We start from the raw sequence: 24,094 nt of genomic DNA on the forward strand, positions 1-24,094 counted from the left end.
TTGGAACAGCGTGGTGGAATATGTTCCAAACCATCTCCTCAAAAAGGAGAGGAGGCCTTTAGCCCAGCAGTGGGAATTTACAGGCTGCTGTTGTTTGTTGTTTTATATGTACGAATAACTGCACTAAATAGAGACATAATGAAAAAATACATCCTACCAAGGAGGATGAATCGGAGTCACCTGGTAAAGAATTGAATTCAAAGATTATCTGTATGTAATAAAGTTTGGAGAGCTGATATCGTCTGTAATGAACCCTCGTCTCCATCGATACTTTTCGTTCTTCGAGTGCCAGAACTGCGCTCAAGTTACACAGATTCGATGGCCACGAAGTAAACGAACTATTCGAAACATGTTTACACTTTGAAAACTTTTATTTTGTATGGATTATGCTTACGACAAATTGTTTACTACATAACTATTCGATTATCGACATGTATTTACGTAAGACAATAAAACAAATCTATCGTAATGATAAATAAAACAAAGAAAGAAATTTTTATTAGGACACAGTACATAATAAAAGAATAAGAAGTATAAAAAATTTAAAACAAAAAAAATAAAAACAACAAAAATAAAAACTTATTAACCAACTATAAGTATTCACTAACTTAATATACGAAAAAAAAAACAATAACAATACAAAACAACACAATGATACTTAACATGTCCTATTGATATGAAAAAGTGAACACCCAACCATACTTCAATACTTTACTTTCGCCTTACTTTTTATTTACATTTTTAATATTTTTCAATAAGTTCTTAAGAACAGTCTTAGGGTTAACATATATTAACTCGAGACGGTCACGGTTTAAAAAAAAACATATTAATAAAAAACGTCATGAAATATAGTACGCATATATTTAAAATGGTATATTTACCATGTCTTTTATTTTTATTTGGTGGAGCTCGATATTTCGATATTATCTATGAATACGGCAACGTAACCGAACTAACCGTTTTTCATGCGTTCCCACTTTAAAAATGTATTTAATTAGTTAAACCAACTTTGTCAAGTAATAAAATAGTGTAATAAGATAAAGTAACACCTATTAATTATTATTGTGTCATAAAGTGAAACCAGTGTTTGATGTGTTTAATAATATAAATAAATAAAAAACATTAGAAAAGTTTGAAAAAATAACAGTTTAAATCGCATTTTGTCGCACTATTGACGAATACGCGTAAGCGACGCTGTTTGCACGGCGTTTACGACCTTCTGGGCCTCCACTTTATTGCCACAGTACAACGGTAAAGCATAATTGAGTTATTATTCTTTTGCTACTCGCTTGTAGTGAAGCAGTCACACATTACGTAGCAAATACCAACATCTTGATAATTTTTATTTATCTTTTCGAAAATATTTAATAATGCCACCGAAAATAAAGTCGTGTGCTGGTTGCTCAAACAAAATTACAAACAAAGATTTTCTTAATTGTTTGATTTGTAAGGATACGTATTGTATTGAATGCGCTAATATATCTCACCAGCGTCCTTCTCCGACAGAAAAAGATTCGAAAGATAAATGGAAATGTCTTAAATGTAAAAACAAAGAAGAAAAGTTCTATAATTTGAAAGCATCCACCGCCATGTGTTCACTCAAATTCGCTCAGCCAAGAGGTAGTCACAATAACACCATAAGTGAAAAAGCAGATAATGACTCTTTTGCATCACCCTATGCGTCAAGTTCTGTTGATTCAACACTACTCGCAAGTATTCGAAATGAGATTCAGACTTCAATAGATAATTCAATTAAAACGACATTAGAATCTACTATAATGAAAGAATTAGCAGTTTTAAAAAGCGAATTGGCCACATTGAGCGATCTTAAACATTGCATAGAATTTCTCAGTGCCGAATACGATCGTTTAAAATCCGACCTTCTGGCTTCTGATGATAAAATTAAAATTTTAAGTAAAGAAAATGCAAATCTTACTTGTAAAGTCAATGATCTCTCTAATAGACTTAACCTAATTGAACAACATTCGCGTGAAACGAACGTGGAGATTAATGGTATACCAGAAAATAAATCTGAAAACTTAAATTCTGTTGTCAAGCAATTATGCGCTGCAATCTCAATACCAATAAACGACTCCGATATTCTGTCCTGTACTAGGGTACGAAAAATAGACGACTCCAACCCAAGACCTCGTGCTGTTATTGTTAAGTTACCGACTTCTAGATCTAGAGATGAAATATTAGCAGGTGTTACCAAATTCAACAAAAGAAATTTAACGAATAAACTTAACTCTAGTCATCTGGGATACAGCACTTACAAATCGCCAATATATGTCTCCGAACACCTATCACCACATTTTAAAGCTCTTCATGCACGCACTCGATAAGTTGCACGAGAAAAAGAATACAGATATACTTGGGTCCGTAACGGAAGGATATTCGTACGTAAAAATGACCAATCACCTGCCAAGCAAATCAAATGTTACGAATCTCTTGACAACCTTTGAATAAAAAATTACCTTACATAATGTCCGTATATTTATCTGCTTAGAATTCAAGGTCTACTATCAAAACTTTAGAGGAATTAAAACTAAAACCAAATGTATAAGATTGTCTTCATTAACATCCGATTTTGATATAATTGCTGGTACAGAGACATGGTTGGATGACAGTGTCCATGATAGTGAAGTATTTAGTAATAAATATATAGTGTATCGCAGAGACCGCTCATCGACTTCACTTTCTGGCAAATCTGGAGGGGGTGTCTTATTAGCTGTCTCCAAAAATCTTTGTTCTAAGCGAATCGAACTCTTTGAAAGTTGTCTAGAAGATTTGTGGGTCTCTGTTAAGTCTGACGAACCTGGCTCAAAGGAAATTTTATTTTGTGTCCTCTATCTTCCTCCGCCAGTAACAAGTACATCACTGGACTTAATACTAGAAAATATTAGCTTAGTTATGCAATCTCACGCTAGTGATATTATAATTCTGGGTGACTTTAATCTCGGCTTCATAGATTGGTCAGATAAATGTGACGACACCCATATTATGTCTCCTATTAATTATAACTGTAATCTCGGATACCTATTCGTGGATTTTATGTCACACAACAACTTGTCACAATTTAACAATGTAAAAAATCACAATAACCGAATTCTTGACTTAATTCTGAGTAACAGTGGAGCTCTATCCGTGAGTGAAAGCCTTAGGCCATTAACAAAAATTGATTTACATCATCCTGCTTTAGAAATTGACTTTAAACCAAATATTTCTTCTCACATTATTAAAAAACAGTTTGCTTTGCATAATTTTAAAAAGGCCAATTACTCATTAGTTAACTTAAAGTTAAGTCAAATAGATTGGGAACTAGAGCTATCCCATTTTGAAGATGTCGATATGGCCGTTGCAAAATTTTATGATTTGCTTACTATCGTTATCAATTCAACTGTTCCTAAAACAAAACCTCGTAATTTAAAATATCCGTCATGGTTTACGCGCAATTTGATCAAACTTATTGCGGAACGCAACAAAATTCTTACAAGATACAAAATATATAAAAATCCCAGAGACCAGCTAGAACTTAGATTAAGTAGTGATAGAGTGGATTCCTTAATAGTTTCATGTTATAGCAACTATCTAAATCTCACAGAAGAATCTATTCTAAAAAATCCAAAGAGATTATGGTCCTTTGTGAAAGATCATCGGAAGGATTCTTCAGACTTACCAAAAGAAATGTTCCTAGAGAATAAGGTAGCTCACACCGGTGAGGATATTTGTAATTTATTTGCCTCACAGTTTTCATTAGTATTTTCTCCTCCTGATATAAACTTTACGCCAAGTTTATCTGAGTGTTTTCCTCAATTCTCCCTCAATAAAATTAATTTAACGGAAGAAATGATTTCTAAAGCCCTAAAGTCCGTTGACATAAGCAAAGGTGCTGGTCCAGATGGAATTCCTCCAGTATTTATAAAGATGACACGTAAGCACTTAACGCTTCCTCTAAAAATATTATTTTCGAAATCCTTACAATCGGCGATATTTCCTGAGATATGGAAAGCTGCTAATATAGTACCAATTTATAAAAAAGGCGATAAGCGTAATGTGAAAAACTACCGTCCAATTTCAATATTGAGTACAATTCCAAAACTCTTTGAAAAACTAATCTGTCCAGTTATAACTCATTATTTTAAAAATATTCTATCCGAGCAACAGCATGGCTTTAGACAGAATAGGTCCACAATTAGTAATCTCTTAAACTACGTAATTGATCTTTCCAAGAATGTTGATGATAAAACTCAAATAGATGCTATTTATACTGACTTCAGTAGCGCATTCGATAAGGTAAACCACGCCATATTACTGACAAAGTTAGAACATTACGGTATTCATGGTAGTCTGTTAGGTTGGGTCAAATCTTACCTAAAAAATCGATCACAGCGTGTTATTACACATGGCTATACTTCTTTTGCATTTGTGCCTACATCTGGTGTTCCCCAAGGGTCTCATCTAGGTCCGATACTTTTCCTAGTTTTTATCAATGATATTTCAAAAGATGTTAAATTTAGTAAGTGCTTAATTTTCGCTGATGACCTAAAAATATATAGGCCTATTAAATCACCATCCGATATTACCCTACTTCAAGCAGATATAGATGCTCTCTCTAAATGGTGCGAAATACACAAAATGGATATCAACATCAATAAATGTGTTCATATCAAATTTACTAGAAACAGAAACCCGATTTCATCCAATTACTCAATTTCTAACACTGTTTTAGTTGAGTCTAATACAATTCGTGACCTGGGAGTAATAATGGATAGTAAATTAAACTTTAATAATCACCTAGATACCATTATACTGAAGGCATGGAAGGTGTTAGGTTTTTTAAAACGCACTGGCCAGGACTTCAAAAATATACCTACTTTGCTTTGTGTGTATAATTCCCTTGTAAGATCTCACCTCGAATATGCCTCTTCAATTTGGAACCCGTCTTATAAAATTCATGTCGAAAGATTAGAACGTATACAGCGTAATTTTACCCGTTTTTTAGCTTATAAAGATCGCACTTGTCCGTATCGAGCTAACTATAATACGAGACTAGCTCACTTTAAAATTATATCGCTTGAAATGCGCCGTCAAATCACTGATACCTTGACCTTATACAAGCTAATCCACGGAGATATATCTTCACCTGAATTAATCCAGCATATCAACTTAGCAGTTCCTCGTACTATACCTAGACGTCCAATTGAAAAACCCTTTACCACTGTAACATCTAAAACAAATTTGGGTAAATATGCTCCTCTTAACAGACTTATGAATTCGTTTAATGACTTGTCATCTAACGGCGATATTGACATCTTTCACAATAATATAAATTATTTTGTTAAACATTCCAAAGATCTCATAGTTCGATCTCACACCCTATAAGAAATATGTTTAAGTTTTGTTCTTTTTTAAATTTTATAATTAGCTTTTATGATTTGTTTTCGTTATTTCTTAATTCTTAAATTTATTACATAATTTAGTTTAAAATAAGATTTTATATTTTACATAGGTTAGTTTGGTTACTAATTTTGAACGTCAATGTTGTTTACACCTATAAAGATGTATCACCTCGAATGTTACCCATATTAAATATATATTTTGTTTTAAGTGTTTAGTGATAAGTCGATGGTGTAACTTTTTACAATAAATAAATGTCTTGTTCAAAACACTGAAGTTTGCGAGTAGATATTGACGTCATTAGAAGAGTCCGTATCGGAATACTTCATTTCTCGTACGTTTGCTGTGTGACCACACCATATCTATAAAGTAATATCCAGTTTTAAATACTTGTAGCAATAAAAACAAGTGTGTTAATTTAAAATAAAAATTATTGTGTAACGGTCAAAACTGTCAAGTTAATAAATTTTTTAAATTTCACTTTAATCTGAATTGTAATTGGTCGATTGTAGCTGATGACTTAAAAACCGACCAATCAGCGTTCTGCATTTAGTCACACTTTGACAAGTGACAATTTATGATAAAATCAATTTATATGATATTTAATATTAATAAAATATAAATCATAACTTTCATCTGTTATTATTTTAAACAAATTGCACAAATAATTAATGATATTCAAGTGAAATCATACATTTAATTGTAGGACACTAATGGTCGCCATTTTTAGCAGATTAAATAATTGAAGTATACGTAATAAAGCATCGTCTGGGATATGAGTGCAATTTTATAGACCCATTTGTAGAATGGAATAAAATCTCAGATGGAGGTGTGCCAATATCGTGACGTCACGTTAGGTCAGCCAGGTGGGATGTGCCAAGTGTTAATGAACTCCAACGTCGGATAATATTTTTCCATTTTTAAAGACGTTATAACGTACTTGTACTTCTTAAATTTGGTTAATTTCTGTTTAAAGGAGGTTTTAATTATATTTGGTGTTGAGGAATGTTTTTCTGTTGGTAATAGATTTACATTACTAAGTTTGTTAAATATCCTTAACACATAAACACACACACACACACACACACACACACACACACACACACACACACACACACCACATTCACATAAAACCAAAAATATACATACACACATATACACATATGATTTTTTTTGTTTTTTTACATAGTGCGTCTACATTGTTATAATAATTTCATTGTTTATGTAGTAGTATATTCTAAAATAAGGTATATATTATAGAAATATTTATAACGTATTTTTTGTCGAAGACATATGATTTAATTATTTATAATCAGATTGGGCGCCATTTCGATGTGATCCCTTAGAGTTCAGGTCTAGCGCTTGAGGACTTCAAGCCACATTATGTTATTTTTAAGGCACAATATAATACGGCCAATCCTTGGGTACTCATAATATTCAAACAATAAAACCAATCAGGAATACCGCCTTACAGCAACAACAACAACAACAGCCTGTAAATTCCCACTGCTGGGCTAAATTCCTCCTCTCCCTTTGAGGAGATGGTTTGGAACATATTCGACCACGTTGTTCCAATGCGGGTTGGTGGAATACACATGTGGCAGAATTTTTATGAAATTTTTCACATGCAGGTTTCCTCCGGATGTTTTCCTTCACCGCTGAGCACTAGATGAATTATAAAGACAAATTAAGCACATGAATCAGTGGTGCTTGCCTGGGTTTGAACCCGCAATCATCGGATAAGATGCACGCGTTCTAACCACTGGGCCATCTCGACTCCTTACAGCAATATTTAGTATACTTTCTGAAATCTAATATTAGTATTAAGTTAAACGTCTAAATCAGTTAAAAATAGTTTAATTACAGTCGTATCTATTAATCCGTGCCCACACCGTGTGCAATAAACAGTTACATCGCTGTAATATTTCAATTCCTAGGTCTCGCATTCCGGACACTATCACGCAAGCTTATAATTAATTAATGTTCAATTTTGTGATTTAATTCAAATTTACGTATCTCAAACACATGTGACCTTTTTATATATACACTAGTCGCGCCTTCGCACGGGTGCAATGCTGATACTAAATATAGTAGAGAATATCTAAATTATTATCAGCGTATTATATCCAAAAACTTCCTCTCAAATTACTTTATCTATTTCAAAATAACGCATCAAAGTCAGTTGCATAATTTTAAAGATCTAATCATAGTGAGATACAGCGGTAACCGACTTTGTTTTATACTATGTAATGATGACGATGATGATGATAATATCAACATTGCATCAAAAAATTTAAAAAAGAGATTTATATTTTAATTGTACGTAATTTAAAAAAGAGATTTATATTTTAATTGTACGTAATGTTAAGTAATTATAATACATTAATTGCCTTACTGACAAATATACGTCATTCAGATTTTAGTTAAACACTTATTTCACTCTTTCATTCATCATTGATTCGACATTTGATAGAAGACAAAACATTCCCTAAACAATTTAATACATGAACTGTCACTTAAAAAAATTGCAATCATATAAATAACATTGTATTGATAATATTGATAAGACAATTCATTTGTAAAATAACGTCGAAACGTATGAAAATGACGTAATGCGATCATGTCACGTGATCGCTGATCGATGAATGGAAAATGACGTAACCAATTGTATATTTTTAATATTATGAAAGAGGTTCTGCGTCGGTTTTTCATAAAATAAATTACTTTGACAAGCGACTTTGACATTTTATACGGATAATTATGTAACGGCTTGAAGAGATAAATTAAAAAGCGAATCTAGTAATTTATTGAATTATTGAGTGCGTTTTTTTCGGTTTTCAGTGTCGGATTTACAAATCTTCCGCTAGTAAGCTAGCAGGCTATTAAATTTTTGCGGCCCCTACTTTGCAACATTTATGATTTGTGTTCTATCGTCTTCATTATATCGGTTTTTTTCCGTTATTAGTATGATTATAAACTAGGCGATACTTCTGTCAGTTACTAGATTATTTTTCCAACCCGCTTTGTAGGGATGAGTATACCGATTATGGAAGTAATGTGTACATATCATTATAATTTTTTTTATTTATTTCTGTAAGATAATAACAATTTTGAGCTAAATTTGCCGCTCCTCTAAATCTGCCGCCCTAGGCTCCAGCCTACTTAGCCTATTGGTAAATCCACCACTGTCGGTTTTACTACTATTATACTAAAATAAGTAATCTACGCGAATTTTTAATAATAAAAAAATATAGTTTGTCAGTTGTCGAAAAAGTTCGAGAACTCGATTGCAGTAGTTAGTCTAATCTAGATAATTCACCCGCTTAAACACAAACTCAAATAACTGTATTAAATGTAGGAACATTACACTTTCTTATTGATGGTCAAATTAAAAACTATCACCAGTTCGGAAAAAGGAACACCCTGGCCGAGAGAGAAGAACGGGTGAAGGAAACTCAGCGGGGCTTGTTTTTTTTTAATAGAAATAGTCAGGAGGCGACCGATTCATTCCCAAGGCGTCCTATCGAACATAAACTCACTAATTGTACTCACTCCAAAACAAATCAACATTCAATTTGGACATATAAAGATAACCAGCAATTATTGAAACAAATTAATTAATGCAGTGGTTTATTAAAATTATTATGATTATATTGCATATCAATAGTTTCTTATAATAATGATAATACATACTTGATCCACTGTGTTCAATTCGACGGGTCCCAAGAACAAAATCTTATGGAAAAATAAGACAAAATCGACTTTATTGTTAATTATTAACCTGTATAACATTAACTACACGGTAGTGTGTTTTTCTTTTAAATAAAGTGTTTACTTTTTGAGATAACCAGTAGAACAATACCGTATATGAAAAACATAGTTTTACAAAACTTTAAGCCATCACACTGTAAAGTAGGAATTTCGCAGATACGATTTTATTCTTGGGACCCGTCGAATTAGCCGGTTATTTTTGTGTACTAGCTGTTGCGCGATTTCACTTGCGTTTTATGAGCTGCTCGTCAGCTTAAAAATTTCATCAAATTCGATTCAGCGGTTTGGGCGTGACCGACAGACAGACAACTTTTGCATTTATAATATTTGTAGATTTGTAGATAGATTAATTGCTTATACTAAAGCTGTATAAATACATTTTTCTTCCAAATCCAACGTGTATCGTACTAGAGGAGTTATTAAAGGCACATACATCTCACTGCAGCCGTAATTGCAGTAAATATGGCAGCAACAGCGCCCACTGGCGATAAAATACACATATGTCGGGAAGGAAGGTAGCGTTAGCATAACAAATTTTTATTTCGCTATGGTTATGGTGTAAAAGTATTTATGCTAAGATTATGGCTGATTGAATTTGTAGATGTTTATATTTAGATTTATTTTTGTGTTAATTCAAACCAGTAGTAGATTTTAGGATTCAATTTTATCTTCAAATGACGATTTAAAGTACTTACATATAATTATTAATAATAGGAATTGAATATAGTTTTTTTTTGTAGCGAAATTGGTGATAGTTTTTGTTTAAAGTTTTCTATACTTGGTAAATATAGTCGAAATTGGTTCTCTCATGAATGTTAATGAAGTCAGATGACTTTCACTCCACTTTTATATAGTCTTATCAAGATCTAATTAATGAGTAAGTTTCAACAGCACAGGATGAAAAACTAGGGATGTAATATAATTTCATCCCAAATGTGCACTTTGTTGGTAAACTTAGTGAGTTGTAGCGAAGTTAATAAAGGCATTCTTCTCATTGCAATCGTAATTGCAGTAAATACAGCGGTAACACTGGCCGCAGGCGATAAACAAACACATAATTATGTAGTGAAACAGAGTACCGTCAGCAAAATAAATAATTTAAAATAAAACTAGCTATAACGGATTTGAATTGCGTATATTAATTATTTTTAACATCCCGACGTTTCGAGCACTTTACAGCGTTCGTGGTCACGGGTAGACTAAGGTGACATTTGTATGACATGAAGAACAAAGGAAATATTATTTACAACTACCGCCAACGATTTCTCAATTGGTATCTTGAGTAACGTTCCGGTTGCACGCAGAAGGCGCTGTATCTTTAGGTCTTGCAGTCTGTTGGATTTGGGATTTTAAATTTTTAATAAGTGGATCCCAGGTGTTAGAAAGTCTCCAACCATCTTCTCTATTGAAGTTCGGATGTTTTTGAATTTCAATAGCCTCGCGTATCATTCTAGGAATGAATCTGTGTTCTTTAGCGAGGATCTGTGGTTTATCAAATCGAATAAAATGGTTAGGTTTATCCAAAGCATGTTCACAGACTGCAGACTTTGAAGAGCGCCTATTTTTGACATCTCCTATGTGTTCCTTGACCCTGGTACCGATACTCCTCTTTGTTTGGCCTATGTAAGATAAACCACACTCACATTCGAATTTATATACTCCCGCAGTTTGTAAAGGAATATTACTCTTGATAGGTCTCAAGAACTGGCTCACTTTCTTATGAGGCTTGTAAACGGTTTTAATTGAAGCTCGCTTCAAGATGTTGCTAATCCTGTCTGTAACTCCCTTCACATATGGTAGAAATGCAGGTTGTCGCTCAACTGTGGGTGGTTTGATACGGCTTCTGCGATGCTGGCGAGGCACGGGCAGCTTGTTCTGGTGGAGTGCAAGCTTGACCTGACGTAGCTCGTCCTCTAGGTGTTCAGCATCGCAGAGGTGGTGGGCTCTCTGAAATAAAGATTTGCCAACGGTAGCTAACTGACTAGGGTGGTGGTGCGAGTCACCATTGAGGTATTTGTTGGTGTGTGTGGGTTTCAAGATACCAATTGAGAAATCGTTGTCGGTAGTTGTAAATAATATTTCCTTTGTTCTTCATATAGACAAATGTCACCTTAGTCTACCCGTGACCACGAACGCTGTAAAGTGCTCGAAACGTCGGGATGTTAAAAATAATTAATATACGCGATTCAAATCCGTTATAGCTAGTTTTATTTCAATGTGTAATCGCGAAAATTTAAGACAACATTAAATAATTTAAGTTTTTATTTAATTTCTTTTTAAATTTTTTTAGTTACAAAAGTTCAATTTGTTTGTCGTTGTAGTGGTTTGATTAATTCAAATTTTAACCGAATTTACTATAGGAGCTGAGGTTGCTGACCGTATTAATTGCATTGATTATATTCGAAGAGTTAGTTAAATTAAGACAAGCGGTACTGTCTATTTGTGTTTATACTTTATCGTTTCACTATGAAAAAAAAAGTATATAAAGCAAATCTGTATATATCCGCGTTAAATATTGGAACAAGTTTACTTATCAGGATATTATTGATCGATTACTTAAATAACAAGAAAATAACCGCCTTTTTAAACCAAAAAAAAATCTGTTATCATCTAAATCAAACAATTCAGCTGCTGACTGTACTGACGTAAAGACTCATGTAATTGTGATAGTAGATAATAAAACGTTGTTCTCACTATTCGCTCCATTATAGAGGTGACTTTAAAATAGTCTAGACGAATTTAAAATAACGTTTTATTTTGTTTATCTTATATATAAGATATATCAGTAATGTCATGTCATAGAGCGAATGAGCGCTAATGTAATGCACGAACATTTAATATTATGAGAATTAAAATAGTTTTTTAAAACAATACGAGTACCAGTATTAACATATATGTATAAAGGTGCTGACTCTGAGATATACAATCTCTTATATAATCGTATTTAACTAAATGCTGCAAAAGAGTATCTTTCGATTTGAATCTTACTCTCTACTTTATTTTTAATATAGTTATGTAAAATAACGATCCAAAAGCGTTTGTAAATGTATATTTAAATGAAGTAGGTTTGATTGATTTTGATATTAATGAATATACAGAGACTTAAAAGAATGAAAGAAGATTTTTTAGTAGCTGAACCCGTGACTTTCCTCGCGAATCCTCGCGAAATTATACGAATTTTCGCCCGTTGCTTTCATTGTGTTTTAACTATTGATCCAGGAAACTCAAACTTTATTTTGAATAATGCCTTACATATCGTAACAAAACGAAGACAACTATAGCGCGATTTAAAATCCTACTAATGCCATCTATTAGTGAAAACTAATAAAAATAATTTGATTAACATAAACATGAACAAGTATATCAATACAGACAAACTTAGACCTTTTCGACATTGTGATATTAATAAAAATACCTTATTTTGTTTATAAGGACAGCAAGATTTTTGGTCAAACATTTATGTTTCGACTCATCGTGGCCCAGGGGTTAGAACGCGTGCATCTTAACCGATGATTGCGGGTTCAAACCCAGGCAAGCACCGCTGATTCATGTGCTTAATTTGTCTTTATAATTCTTCTCGTGCTCAGCGGTGAAGGAAAACATCGTGAGGAATCCTGCATGTGACAAATATCATAAAAATTCTGCCACATGTATTCCACCAACCCGAATTGGAACAGCGCGGTGGAATATGTTCCAAACCTTCTCCTCAAAGGGAGAGGAAGCCTTTAGCTTAGCAGTGGGAATTTACAGGCTGTTGTTGTTGTTGTTGTTTATGTTCCAGTGAAGTTAGATTTGAGATCATATTCAGCTTTTCACTCGAGTTCGAAATTAAATGTAAAATGTTACTTGCATGGGTTCAAAAACAATTTTCGTTTAAGATTCTCGTTCTAATCACGACTGGCTATACAAGCGAGATCCAGAATACGTGCGTTAAATAGGCAACAAGCCAAAAGTCGAATACGTTTGAATTAGACAATAACTAAATCGTGTCCAGAAATGTATTTCGTCGACAACTAATAATTCATCTAATTGCTTAATGGACTGAATGTAATGTGTGTTATTTATTGTTAACTGACTTCCTAACTTTCTGACTCCGTTTCACTTGATTTATTTTAAATAGAATTACATTCGAAAAAAATGGTGTAAATGCTGTATCTATAAATAATATAAAAAAGTAGTTTTCTGAATCTGTTGATAGCTCCATTAACTTCTAAATTAATTGACATTGCACAATTTTGTTGGGGTTTGTCTTAAAAACTATGTTTTAACTACCCAAAAGTCAACTTTTGTATATATACATGAGTAACGCTGACATACCCTAAGGAAATAAATAAAATACTAACAAAAATGTTTTAAAATTAACTGCAGAAAAATTTTCATCACCATCTGTCTATTTTTTAGTGTAAATTCGTAATATCTATTAATATCTATTACTGATTAGTAAAAGACTATCTTATTTCATAAGCAATTTCCTTCAAATCATTATTAACGCTCATTCAGATATTTTAGTTATACTGGGTAACAAAGTCTAACATAATTTATTTAGTACGACATATTGATCGCTTCCAATTGACTTATGTAATATGACATCAAAATATAAGTCGTGAAAACATTAAGAACTATTTCATTATACAATTGTTACTCAAACTATTTTTTATAATATTTCTATTTCTGATTTATGACATATTTTCTTTTTTTCAACGTTAAATATGTATTCACAGTAAGGAATTAACAATATAAAACGACAAATCAGTCAGTATCATATATTATATAAGTATAACCTCCTTAAACTTTTCTTACTGCGGGTACATGTCATTTAGTTATTTTTGAATTAGTCAATTAACGATATTATTAATTGTAAAGCTCTTTCCATAATAAAAGAAAAATAGTTAAGAGCTTTACTTGTTAATTTCAGCTTGACATTAAAACACATTTGAAAAATATAAAAAAAATGTATTTTATACTTTTATATGGATATTTTAAATCAATTTCATTTCCGTCTGTTTCATTTATAAGCGATAGAAAATAAATTATTAAGATGTCGTGAACAATAATGACCTCTTAGCAGTAAGTAATAAGAGAGGCAGTCGCTTTATAGTATATTTTTTCTATTAACTTTAAAGGAACGCTTATACAAAATGTATCAAGAATGAAATATCATTTATTTAATACTAGTGCTCCGCCCCGGCTTCGCACGAGTCCAATGCTGATACTAAATGTACTACAGTATGTTTTTATATACAACATTAATAGTTTTTAAGTCATTAGTCCTTGCGTTTGAATTTCATACTGTAAAAGGTTATATTGATCTTTATGAAATGCACAATGTATTAAAGGTTTATTAGATATGGATTGAATGATGTGTTAATTAAAAAATCGCTTCTTAAATAAGCTATTATTTTTCGTAAAAATTGAAGGATACAACGTGGTTATTGGGGATTCTGTGTAAAAGATTGATCATCGCGCGCTGTTTTGTTCACTGTTTTTAGAGGTTCAATACTATTTATATGTTCTATGTCTTTTCAAAAACAAATAAAAAATCTATAAGATATGTATATTTTTATTACTTTTGCTTTAATCTCTAATCGTCGAGTAAATACAAAACTGTTGTTATTCTCCTTCTTTCGTCATTATTTCTGTCCTCAGCATTAGAGCTGACAACTCTATGGAAATTCGTATTGTATAGGTTCCATTTACCGGATGTTAGATTCAATTCTGTGTATTGTGAATACAATTATTGAATCATGATCAACTGGCATGCTAATTGTTAGTGATCTGATGTTGGCATTCGAAATTGCCAATGATAATACCCAAAGTGAAACAATGGCTGTCATGTTTCATTATTTATTTGTATTGGGAGAAAATTAGATACAATGATAAAATCACAAACCAATAAACTTTTCACACATATAAAATGTGCGGTGGTGACCACTTACCAGCAGGCGGTCCCTTTTGCCAGTCCGTCAATAGCATCAGTTACTAAAGAACATCATCATGTTATATTATTTTTTTGGGCTTGTTTATTGTACCAATAAAGCCAATCGCTTAGTCGACGAAAGTTGCTCAAACTTAAAGTTACCACATAGTTATCTAGTATCTTTATAGATATAAATAAACATCTGAAAAAACAGGACGTAGGGCGTTTGATTAAATGAGTTAACCCAGTATCGGCGCATACATTGCTTAACTCTACAACGAGTGTATAAAAATATTTTTAGTATCCTAGTAATTATTTATAGTTATCCATAAAATATACTTACATAGACACTCGATTTTAATAATAAAGTTATGTATCATTAACATAATGTAAGGAGACCTGCATTTGTCTGATAAGATCTCAGGCAGTCTAGTTTTCGCGAAAGGTGACCTTTACCCAGAAAATTAAGAAAATAAGTTTAACCTTGTTATATAATTTAATGTATTTAGCGGACGTTAACGTATTTTGTTAACAAAGGCAAACAGATGTTTCCTGTAAATAAAAGTATTTGCAGTCTGTAAGATAAACTCTCTTTAAACAAAACGTTTTTGTTTTGAATGAGTTTTTAAAACGTCGATGTTAATATTAAACTGATATTTTGAAGGTGAAAATAAATAGTATTTTTATATAATGATAATATTTTCTTTAATAAAATTAAACTGCCAAAAATATTATTTAATTTGTACCTATACTATACATATAACTAATTTAATTACGAAAGTAACTCTGTCTGTTGTTTTGTTATTTTAACTGAACCAAATTTGATGAAATTTGGTATGGAGCAAGCTTGATTTTCAAGAAAAGACAATGATTAAGTAGGTCGTCAGATGTAGGGCATAAAAAGTTTTATGCCCAGCCCTTAAACGTATAAACGTAACATTGTAAATACCTACACAATTTCTCAATCTCAATCTTAAAATATTCAAACAGCGTATTGTAATTGGTTATTTTATTACAATATTTTGATGAGATAAGATCAAAATCCGCGTGATATGAAAGAGAATTTATTCAAAACCATTTATACCATCGAGCAACGTGCGATCATATTATACGAGGTCTACTGCCGCAGGAAATCTCATCCGAACGAACTTATCCCGGCAGAATTTGCCTTTCAAACTATGAGATTTTTCCGCAATCTCCGTCATTATTTCGTATAACATACGGCCTCCACGCAGGTCTATTCAGAGCCAACAACCAATGTGGATATTTCTTCCTTCACTCTCGGCTATATTTTATCGAAAGTATCTTTTAAGCCGGGTGAAAATCGCTAGCGTGTCCACTGCGATGTAAAATGGCGTGGCACGAGCGCGGCACGTCCGATTTATTAGAGCGCTTTTATTTTTAGGTTACCCTCGCGAAAAAAATAGTTTATTACACTGATCTTTCCATTTGCTTATGCATGAAAGCTGGATAACTCTTTGATCAGGGTTAATGTTCGTATCTTGTTGGATTGCTGCCTAATGCTCACTCGACATGCATGATTTGTTTTTTTTTTGGGAACTCGTTAGAAATAAATGCACTAATGCAAACATTATTTGATATTTGATGTAGAAATGTCATGCAACTGATTGTTATTCTTTAAAATGTATACCAATATGAATGTTAATACTTCACGGCTTAATCACTGAATTAGATACAATTTGGTATGAAGCCTTGAACCAAGGATTATGCTCTATATATTAATGTCTTCCTTTGTCGGCTTTATTTTTTGTAGAAAAAATCAACGACCTCCTAAAACGCGGCAATTACTAGTCTATGAAATGAGATGAAAACTAATTTTATTAAAGTTGATTGTTCGATTTTTTTAAACAACAATAGGTGAATTTGAAATGATAATTCTATGAGGTGGTATGAAAAGCAGAAGTTCCAGTGTTAACTCTGTGTAGATCCCACTGACATACATCGATTTGTAACCTAATACTGTAGAAGCGTCAACGTATAACCATTGTCAAACGGTCAAATGATTTTGATAGCCATGTTGGATACATGGCCATCAAAGCGATTATACAATATATCATGATATTGTTAAACTGTTGTTTAGTTAATAGTAATCAAAATTATTATTCACATCTTGACCCTGATTGGTAAAAATATGATAACGATTCATTCAAATTATACAAACAGCCAATGTAATTCGAAATATAAAAATAGCTTCTATAAATAAAAATCATGACCTCGTGAAATGGTTGCGAGAATGATAGTAACATCTTCCCGTTGAATCGGAATTCCGATTCTTTGCAATGAACCACCTGTTAAAAGGGACCTTTATTATAATTTGGATATAGTATTCTTCATGCACATATTTTTATGATGAGCCGAGATGGCCCTGTGGTTAGAACGCGTGCATCTTAATCGATGATGGCGGGTTCTAACAGGAAAGCACCGCACCACACGATGAAGGAAAACATTGATTTCTGCATGTGTCTAATTCCATAAAAATTCTGACACATACGTATTCCAACAACCCGCAATGGAACAGCGTGGATTATGTTCCAAGATCTTCTCAAAGGGAGAGGAGGCCTTAGGAAGTTTGGCAGTTTGAAATTTACAAGCTGTTTTTATTATATATTTTTATGCAAAAAAATGCTGTTTATATTGTAAACATTATAAAAAAGTCGGCGATATTTGATGTTGCTTATTTGATTTAAATAAAGTGTAAAGGTGCAAGGATGAAAGTCAGATTGTATAGATCCTAAACATCGCCGAAACCCGGATGTCGGCAACGCAATGTAGTTTCAGAAGTTTACGATTTCTGAAAACGAGATCTATTCGTCTGGATTGTTGCTATTTTAGTTTGGAAGGAAATTATTTGTTTTCATGTCTCGAATGTTTTATTCAAATGATTGATTGCATTTTATCCGAGTTCAATGAACTTTTTCAGGCCGCTTGTAAATGTAAAGTAAACGGTTCAGTAAGTTACATACTATAGTAAAGCGTATATTATTGAATATTAATAATTTTTATCTTTTGAATTTATACAACGCATTTTCCTTATCTCTTGTAATATAATACACACTGTTTTCATTTCTCGACCAAGTTTATCAGATTGATAAATAAAATATTATGAAAATGAAAATCTGTCTGATTTTATCACTTATCACTAAACCGATTGTAATAAAATTTTATATATAGGTAGTCTGTAAGCTGGAAAAAGATGTAAATTATAGTTTATTCCAATCGAAGAAAGAATGAATAAAACTTAGGTTATTCGATTCTATTTACTAATATTACAGCTGAACTGTATTCTACAGACAGTTTTGAATATTATATACAAAATAAAAAAGAAGTATGTAGTATATTTTATTCATAATACCACTATATTTCACCAATAACTTCTTATATACACTTTAACTTTACTGCCAAACGTTATCATTTATGACGCATTTTTTTCCACAAACTAATTTCTGTGCAATTTTTCAAGTTTCCAACCAGTGACATCGCGGCAAATCTTTATTTAAAGTTGTTTATTTGGATTTTTATCTCTTACGGTAGGAATGGGCTAGACGTTGACTTGGTAGAGGTAGGAATACATAAAGGGTTTTACAGAGACGCGGGTCTTTAAATTAAAAATCTCATATATTTTAGCAATTCAAAATGACTTCTCACATCGAAAATCATACTTAGATGCAAAAACATATGCAAATCAAATCATATAATAAATATTGCATATGAAAAGTTAATTCTGTACCGCTGTGAGAATTATAGAGGCCATAAATCCGAGAATTTACGTATTTTGGCACGAACAATAGCAACGTAAGTAGTTTACGTTCAATCTAATTGTCCAATGACGTTATTAATGTTTTATTTGCATTTTAAATATTTGCCCATTGGTAATATTAAGTGAAGTATTTCAAAAATGTCGTTATTTCCACAAAAAAATCTCAAGAATCATGTTTGCTAGCTGCTGTTATTCCCAAAAGCTGAATTAAGTCTAAAAATCAACACGGTTGCACGCACAAGCGTTACCCTGAGCATCCTTCGTAGAGAAGGAGAGGATAACGTGGTTTTTTAGTTGGAATTACCTACCTCTGGTTTTTTTTTTATCTTGATGAAAAAAGCTCTTTATTAAGATCCTCTACATGAAATGGCTATACTTGCCGATACCTACTACACCGAAAAGCATCGTTACCCCCTTTTTCTCTTGTAGAGCGTCACAGGGTCGCACTGTATTTTAATGACTATATTATAACATCAAAGACAAAACATAACAGTACGTAAAAAATCCACAACAATAAAACAATTTAGTAACAGATTAAATCTAAATGAGCACTGGACACGCTAATAAAACTGACTAATTGTCGAATGACTTTATTTATTTGTCATTGTAATACAAGAGCATTTTAAAAATATCACTTTCAGAAGATAAAAATCAAAGAAATGAAATTGTATATTTTTAAAAATCTAATTAATGCTTGGCATGTGGTGCATTCTCTTCAAAGTTTATTACAAGCAATTATCTGCTACGCCTCGCACGCTACTTGCGCTATGCCAGCAACCTTCAGGCACGTGCCAACAACAACTGTACAATGTTTCAATTCAATCGAAAGCTAGAACGGAAATAACATACAAGAACTATCACTAATTAAAATTCCTATCAATATTATAAAAGCGAAAATAACCACGCTTAAATCGATTAAGATTTCATTTAGTAGGAAGAGTTTGAGTCCTGAGGATATAGGTCAGTTTTTATCACACAAATCATCCTTTAAGGGGTAAAAGAGGGATTGATGTATGTATGAAGAAACAATTTATGTTGTATGGGATAAATTTGAGATTGCATGTGTGTGCTATAAAGCTCATTACACTGGAAAGCCGAGCTATCTGAGTTGTATATAAAATATTTTTTACATTCAATTTTGATGATAGTTTTCTTGGTAGAAACTTTGCAAAGCAATATCGCAGTAGCGCATATTATGATTGATTACGTATTGTTTAGTAGTAATAATTACTGATATTATTTTGCTTTGAAGTCTGAGCCAATGTAAACAAAAGCGATATATATTAGTGCCGTAAGAAGTATTAACCATTCCTAACATCGCCTATGCGATTGAATTTCATTTTAAAAGTGTGAATTTAATTATATGTACTTTATTAATTCTATTCACATTAATTAACGCGAAGCCATCAAATAACGGATTTAATGACGATTTTATTGTTATTATCACGATTTTTGGTCCAAAATATCCGATTAATAATGCACCAAAAATCGTCAAACGAAGGCAACGCTTAATTTTATTAAACCATTTTCCGATAATGTTGGATTTACATTGAATTAAAAACAATATGTGATTTCGATAAAAGTAATTTAATAATTTTTGTCCAACGTTCATTATGTTTTCATAATTCAATTAATCACGGATTTAATTCTGTTAAAATCATGCTAATGTATAAAGATTTCGTATAACGAAAGTAATTGTATTAGTACTATTTTCCTGTTCGCGTGGCCTTATTTACGTTTATTTCGTGTATTGATCAGTGGCTATAAATAATAGCCTTCATCTTTACGTCTGGCTGTAATCTGTGAGTCTGATTCAATAATAAACAAATACATTCTCGTTCAAATTAATGTTAGTGAGGATGTTGTCTGTAAATCGTATCAGGTTAAAAGAAGTATAAAATATATATTTGAATATCAAGACCGGGTGAGCTTTGTCTAGCTTGTGTTTTTATCAATTATCTTTGCGTATAGTAAAGCAGCGCTATCTGGTGGCGAGTTATAAGAAAACGGATCGTCCTCTTAAAATCGATCCATCTGTTTCTGAGATTAGCCGGAACAGACAGACAGACAAAAATAATTATATATATTATAGCAGATTTGATATTTAACGTAGCCACGCCAACGTGGTACTGATTCTCCTAGTTGGTACAAACTATGTATATGACTATATAGAGAACGATTGATTTAACGTTTCATTTTATTATTGGCATACGTTATATACGGCATAGGTAGCCGTCCTTACAAAATACTTTTGTCTTCTTTTTACGAATGTGAAATTCGAGATGGCAGAGAGGGAGAATTAATTGCTACAGCAATTCCTTACAGAATCGTTAAATAATGATATACGAGTATATTTTTGTTTATTTTTTTTCAATAGGGAAGATAACAAAGGTTTAAACGTTTGTAAACTATTCTCATTTTGGCAAGTGACTCTCCCCTTAGTTATATTTCCTTATTCAAATGCGAAATAATGATTGATTGAATGAAAATAAAATGATGTTTATAATGATTTGGTTATAAAATAAAATGAACTAAACCAAAGGATAGATTAGATCGATAAATAGTTATTGGATGGGTACGTAACACCACAAATTATCAGTTATCTGCCAGTGAAAGTCCCGTAGAAATCGGTCCAGCCGTTCCAGCAATTAGCCGGAACAAACAGACAGACAGACTGACAGACAAAAATTTGTTAAAATTATTATTTTGGTATATGTACCGCGTATATATAATTATATAATAGCCCTTTTTTACCCTTTTCTACTACATATATATATATATATATATATATATATATATATATATATATATATATATATATATGCATTGAGTAAAAAAGGGCTATTTTAATATTACAATCAGACACTCCAATTTTATTATATGTATAGATTCAATTAACATATTAATTAATCACAGGAAACGATTTACAGTGACGGAATTCCATAGTACTGTGGTAACTTTCAAGAGATCCCCATGTTCAATCAATCAATTTTTTTCAAACTTATTTGATTCTCAGTAATAGCTCGTTGTCCCGAAGTTGGAAGTGTAAACTGTGCTGTTCCTCAGTAGGTTCGTGAAGCCGTTGACCGCTGTCGCCGAAATCTGTTAAGACAAAATAATAATCATCATCATCTTTTTTTAATTAAAAAAAAACATACTTGTAATATGTGACAGTACTCCTTTATGTCCCCTTTGTAAATGCACATAGTATCGCATCTGTATTTCTCAGAAAAAACGGGAAATGGGCACGGTCGATTAGATTACTTTTATCACTAATTTTTTTGCGAAAGTATTATACATTTATCACTAAAGGATTATTGTAACATTTTAAATTGTAATCCTGTACGTTGAATAAACTTCTCGCAACGTGTGCAAAGTTCGCAGTTCTCTAACTTCCACATTTAGTCAGGTTATAATTCAAAACAGTTGCAAATATTTGTCGTATATTAATGGTACTGGAGCTTATTCGTACATTGTTGTAATTCATCGTAAGATACATAGGAACAAGATATGAGTTTTGCTATTATTATCTATGATAAGCATAACAGAAAAAAACATTCTTTGCTTTTAACCCTCAATAGCGCGAGAGCTTATAGGCCGTCTAGCGATGTAAGAGTCGCAGGATCGTTCCTGATCCATTAGGGTATTGTCGTACCCACTCCTAACAAGTGATAAGCTTAAAAAGAGAGGGAAACAGAAATATTAGTAATTCCTTAATTAATTTGGGGCATTGGCATCTTTAAAAAAATGCTGTTATGGTATATATTTTTTAAATATGAATTTTAATGTTTTTTCATTTTTACAGGATGTCTTCTGAAGAGGAGTCAGTTAAGACAGAAGTGAAAGTAAGTGATTATGTTGGAGTTACAATTCCTTAATTAACTAAAATTAACATAACATTAACATAACATAACATATTAAGGATTTTTATTTATTTACTAACATTGCATTTATATAACTTTAATTACACAATTAATCATCTATAGCCTTATTATAAAATAAGAGTTTAATTGGTAAAAAATATAATAGTATAAAAGAAAAGTTAATATTCGAAAATTGTGTGATATTTAAAACTAATATTATAAATGTTTTGAAGGGCACAGTCCTAAAAGATAATTGTAAACCGATCAAATATCAAATTAAAAATACTAATTGTATGTATAATAACTCAAATGTAATAAAATATATAAAAAAGAGTGCTATTGCTTCAATATTTAGCTTCAAATATTTTCTTAATCAGTTTACAAAGTTTGTTTTTTAAATACTTTTAACATTAATTTGATTTAGCAAATAATTGAAATATATTTTGTTTAAAAATATCTAAGACATACATAAATAAATATGTTATACGAAATTAGAAATAGCTAATGCACAAAGCATGATCTTGAGGAAGACGAATAACTAATGCTACCAGCATTCACTCGCTGAATCGTAATTCTGATCATCTGGACAAAAAAATCATAAAGATTAAGTACATATAACCTCGTAGACAACAAAATGGAAAATCAATAATTAGTTACAAAGATGATACCTGTATTAATTAGGTTTTATTCTATATGAGTGTGACAACAGTAAAATATAAGAAATGGTGCAATGGTAACGACTATAAAATTGAAAATTATAATTGAAACATCATTAACTAAATTAAGTAACCAGTGGTGGTAATGGGATTCTTCAGTAATTTATTATGAAAATTTTCGCATTTTTATAGTTTATTTTTTTCTTAATAGGGTAGCACTGATTAAAAATGCAGTTTTAATGTATGTAAATTTTTAATTAGGAAATTCCGACACGAAGGATTTGTAACGGATTACGAATGACTAAAAAACCTCATGAGCTAATTAACATGAACGTAAGGCTCACGTTAAAAATACGTGAGTCCTTTTTTCATAATGGAATATAGTACAAAATCTGTGGTAGTGTTTATTTGACAATCAATAAGTAAGTGTAATGCTTCTATATTGAATAAAGGAATTTGAGTTTGAGTTTGAGTTTGAGTTTGTAAGGATAACAAAATCGTAAAATTATAAAATATTATAAATTAAATAGTAATTTGTTATCTTTCTATAGAGTTCATCTCAATTGAAGATTGCGGCAAACATCGCTGAAATTTTCATGTGCTTAATTTATGTAAAAAATTCATATCGAGCTCGGTAATGAGGAAAACATCGTGAGGAAACCTGCATGTGTATAATTTCAATCACATTCAGCCACATGTGTATCCATTA

The 24,094-nt window shown here is 31.8% G+C and overlaps 1 protein-coding gene across 2 annotated transcripts in view; it reads left to right on the forward strand.

Moving 5' to 3' along the window:
* LOC124538765 (probable serine/threonine-protein kinase kinX) overlaps positions 1-24,094 on the forward strand; it is a 38,722-nt gene that overhangs the window by 7,052 nt on the left and 7,576 nt on the right. For both annotated transcript variants that reach the window (XM_047115947.1, XM_047115948.1), the window contains exon 2: positions 22,672-22,711. In XM_047115947.1, coding sequence (XP_046971903.1) covers positions 22,673-22,711 — 39 coding nt within the window. In that variant the 5' untranslated portion in view covers position 22,672. The remainder of the gene's footprint in view (positions 1-22,671; positions 22,712-24,094) is intronic.

This window comes from Vanessa cardui, chromosome 21, assembly GCF_905220365.1.
Source record: "Vanessa cardui chromosome 21, ilVanCard2.1, whole genome shotgun sequence".
In the NCBI taxonomy this organism is placed as follows: domain Eukaryota; kingdom Metazoa; phylum Arthropoda; class Insecta; order Lepidoptera; family Nymphalidae; genus Vanessa; species Vanessa cardui.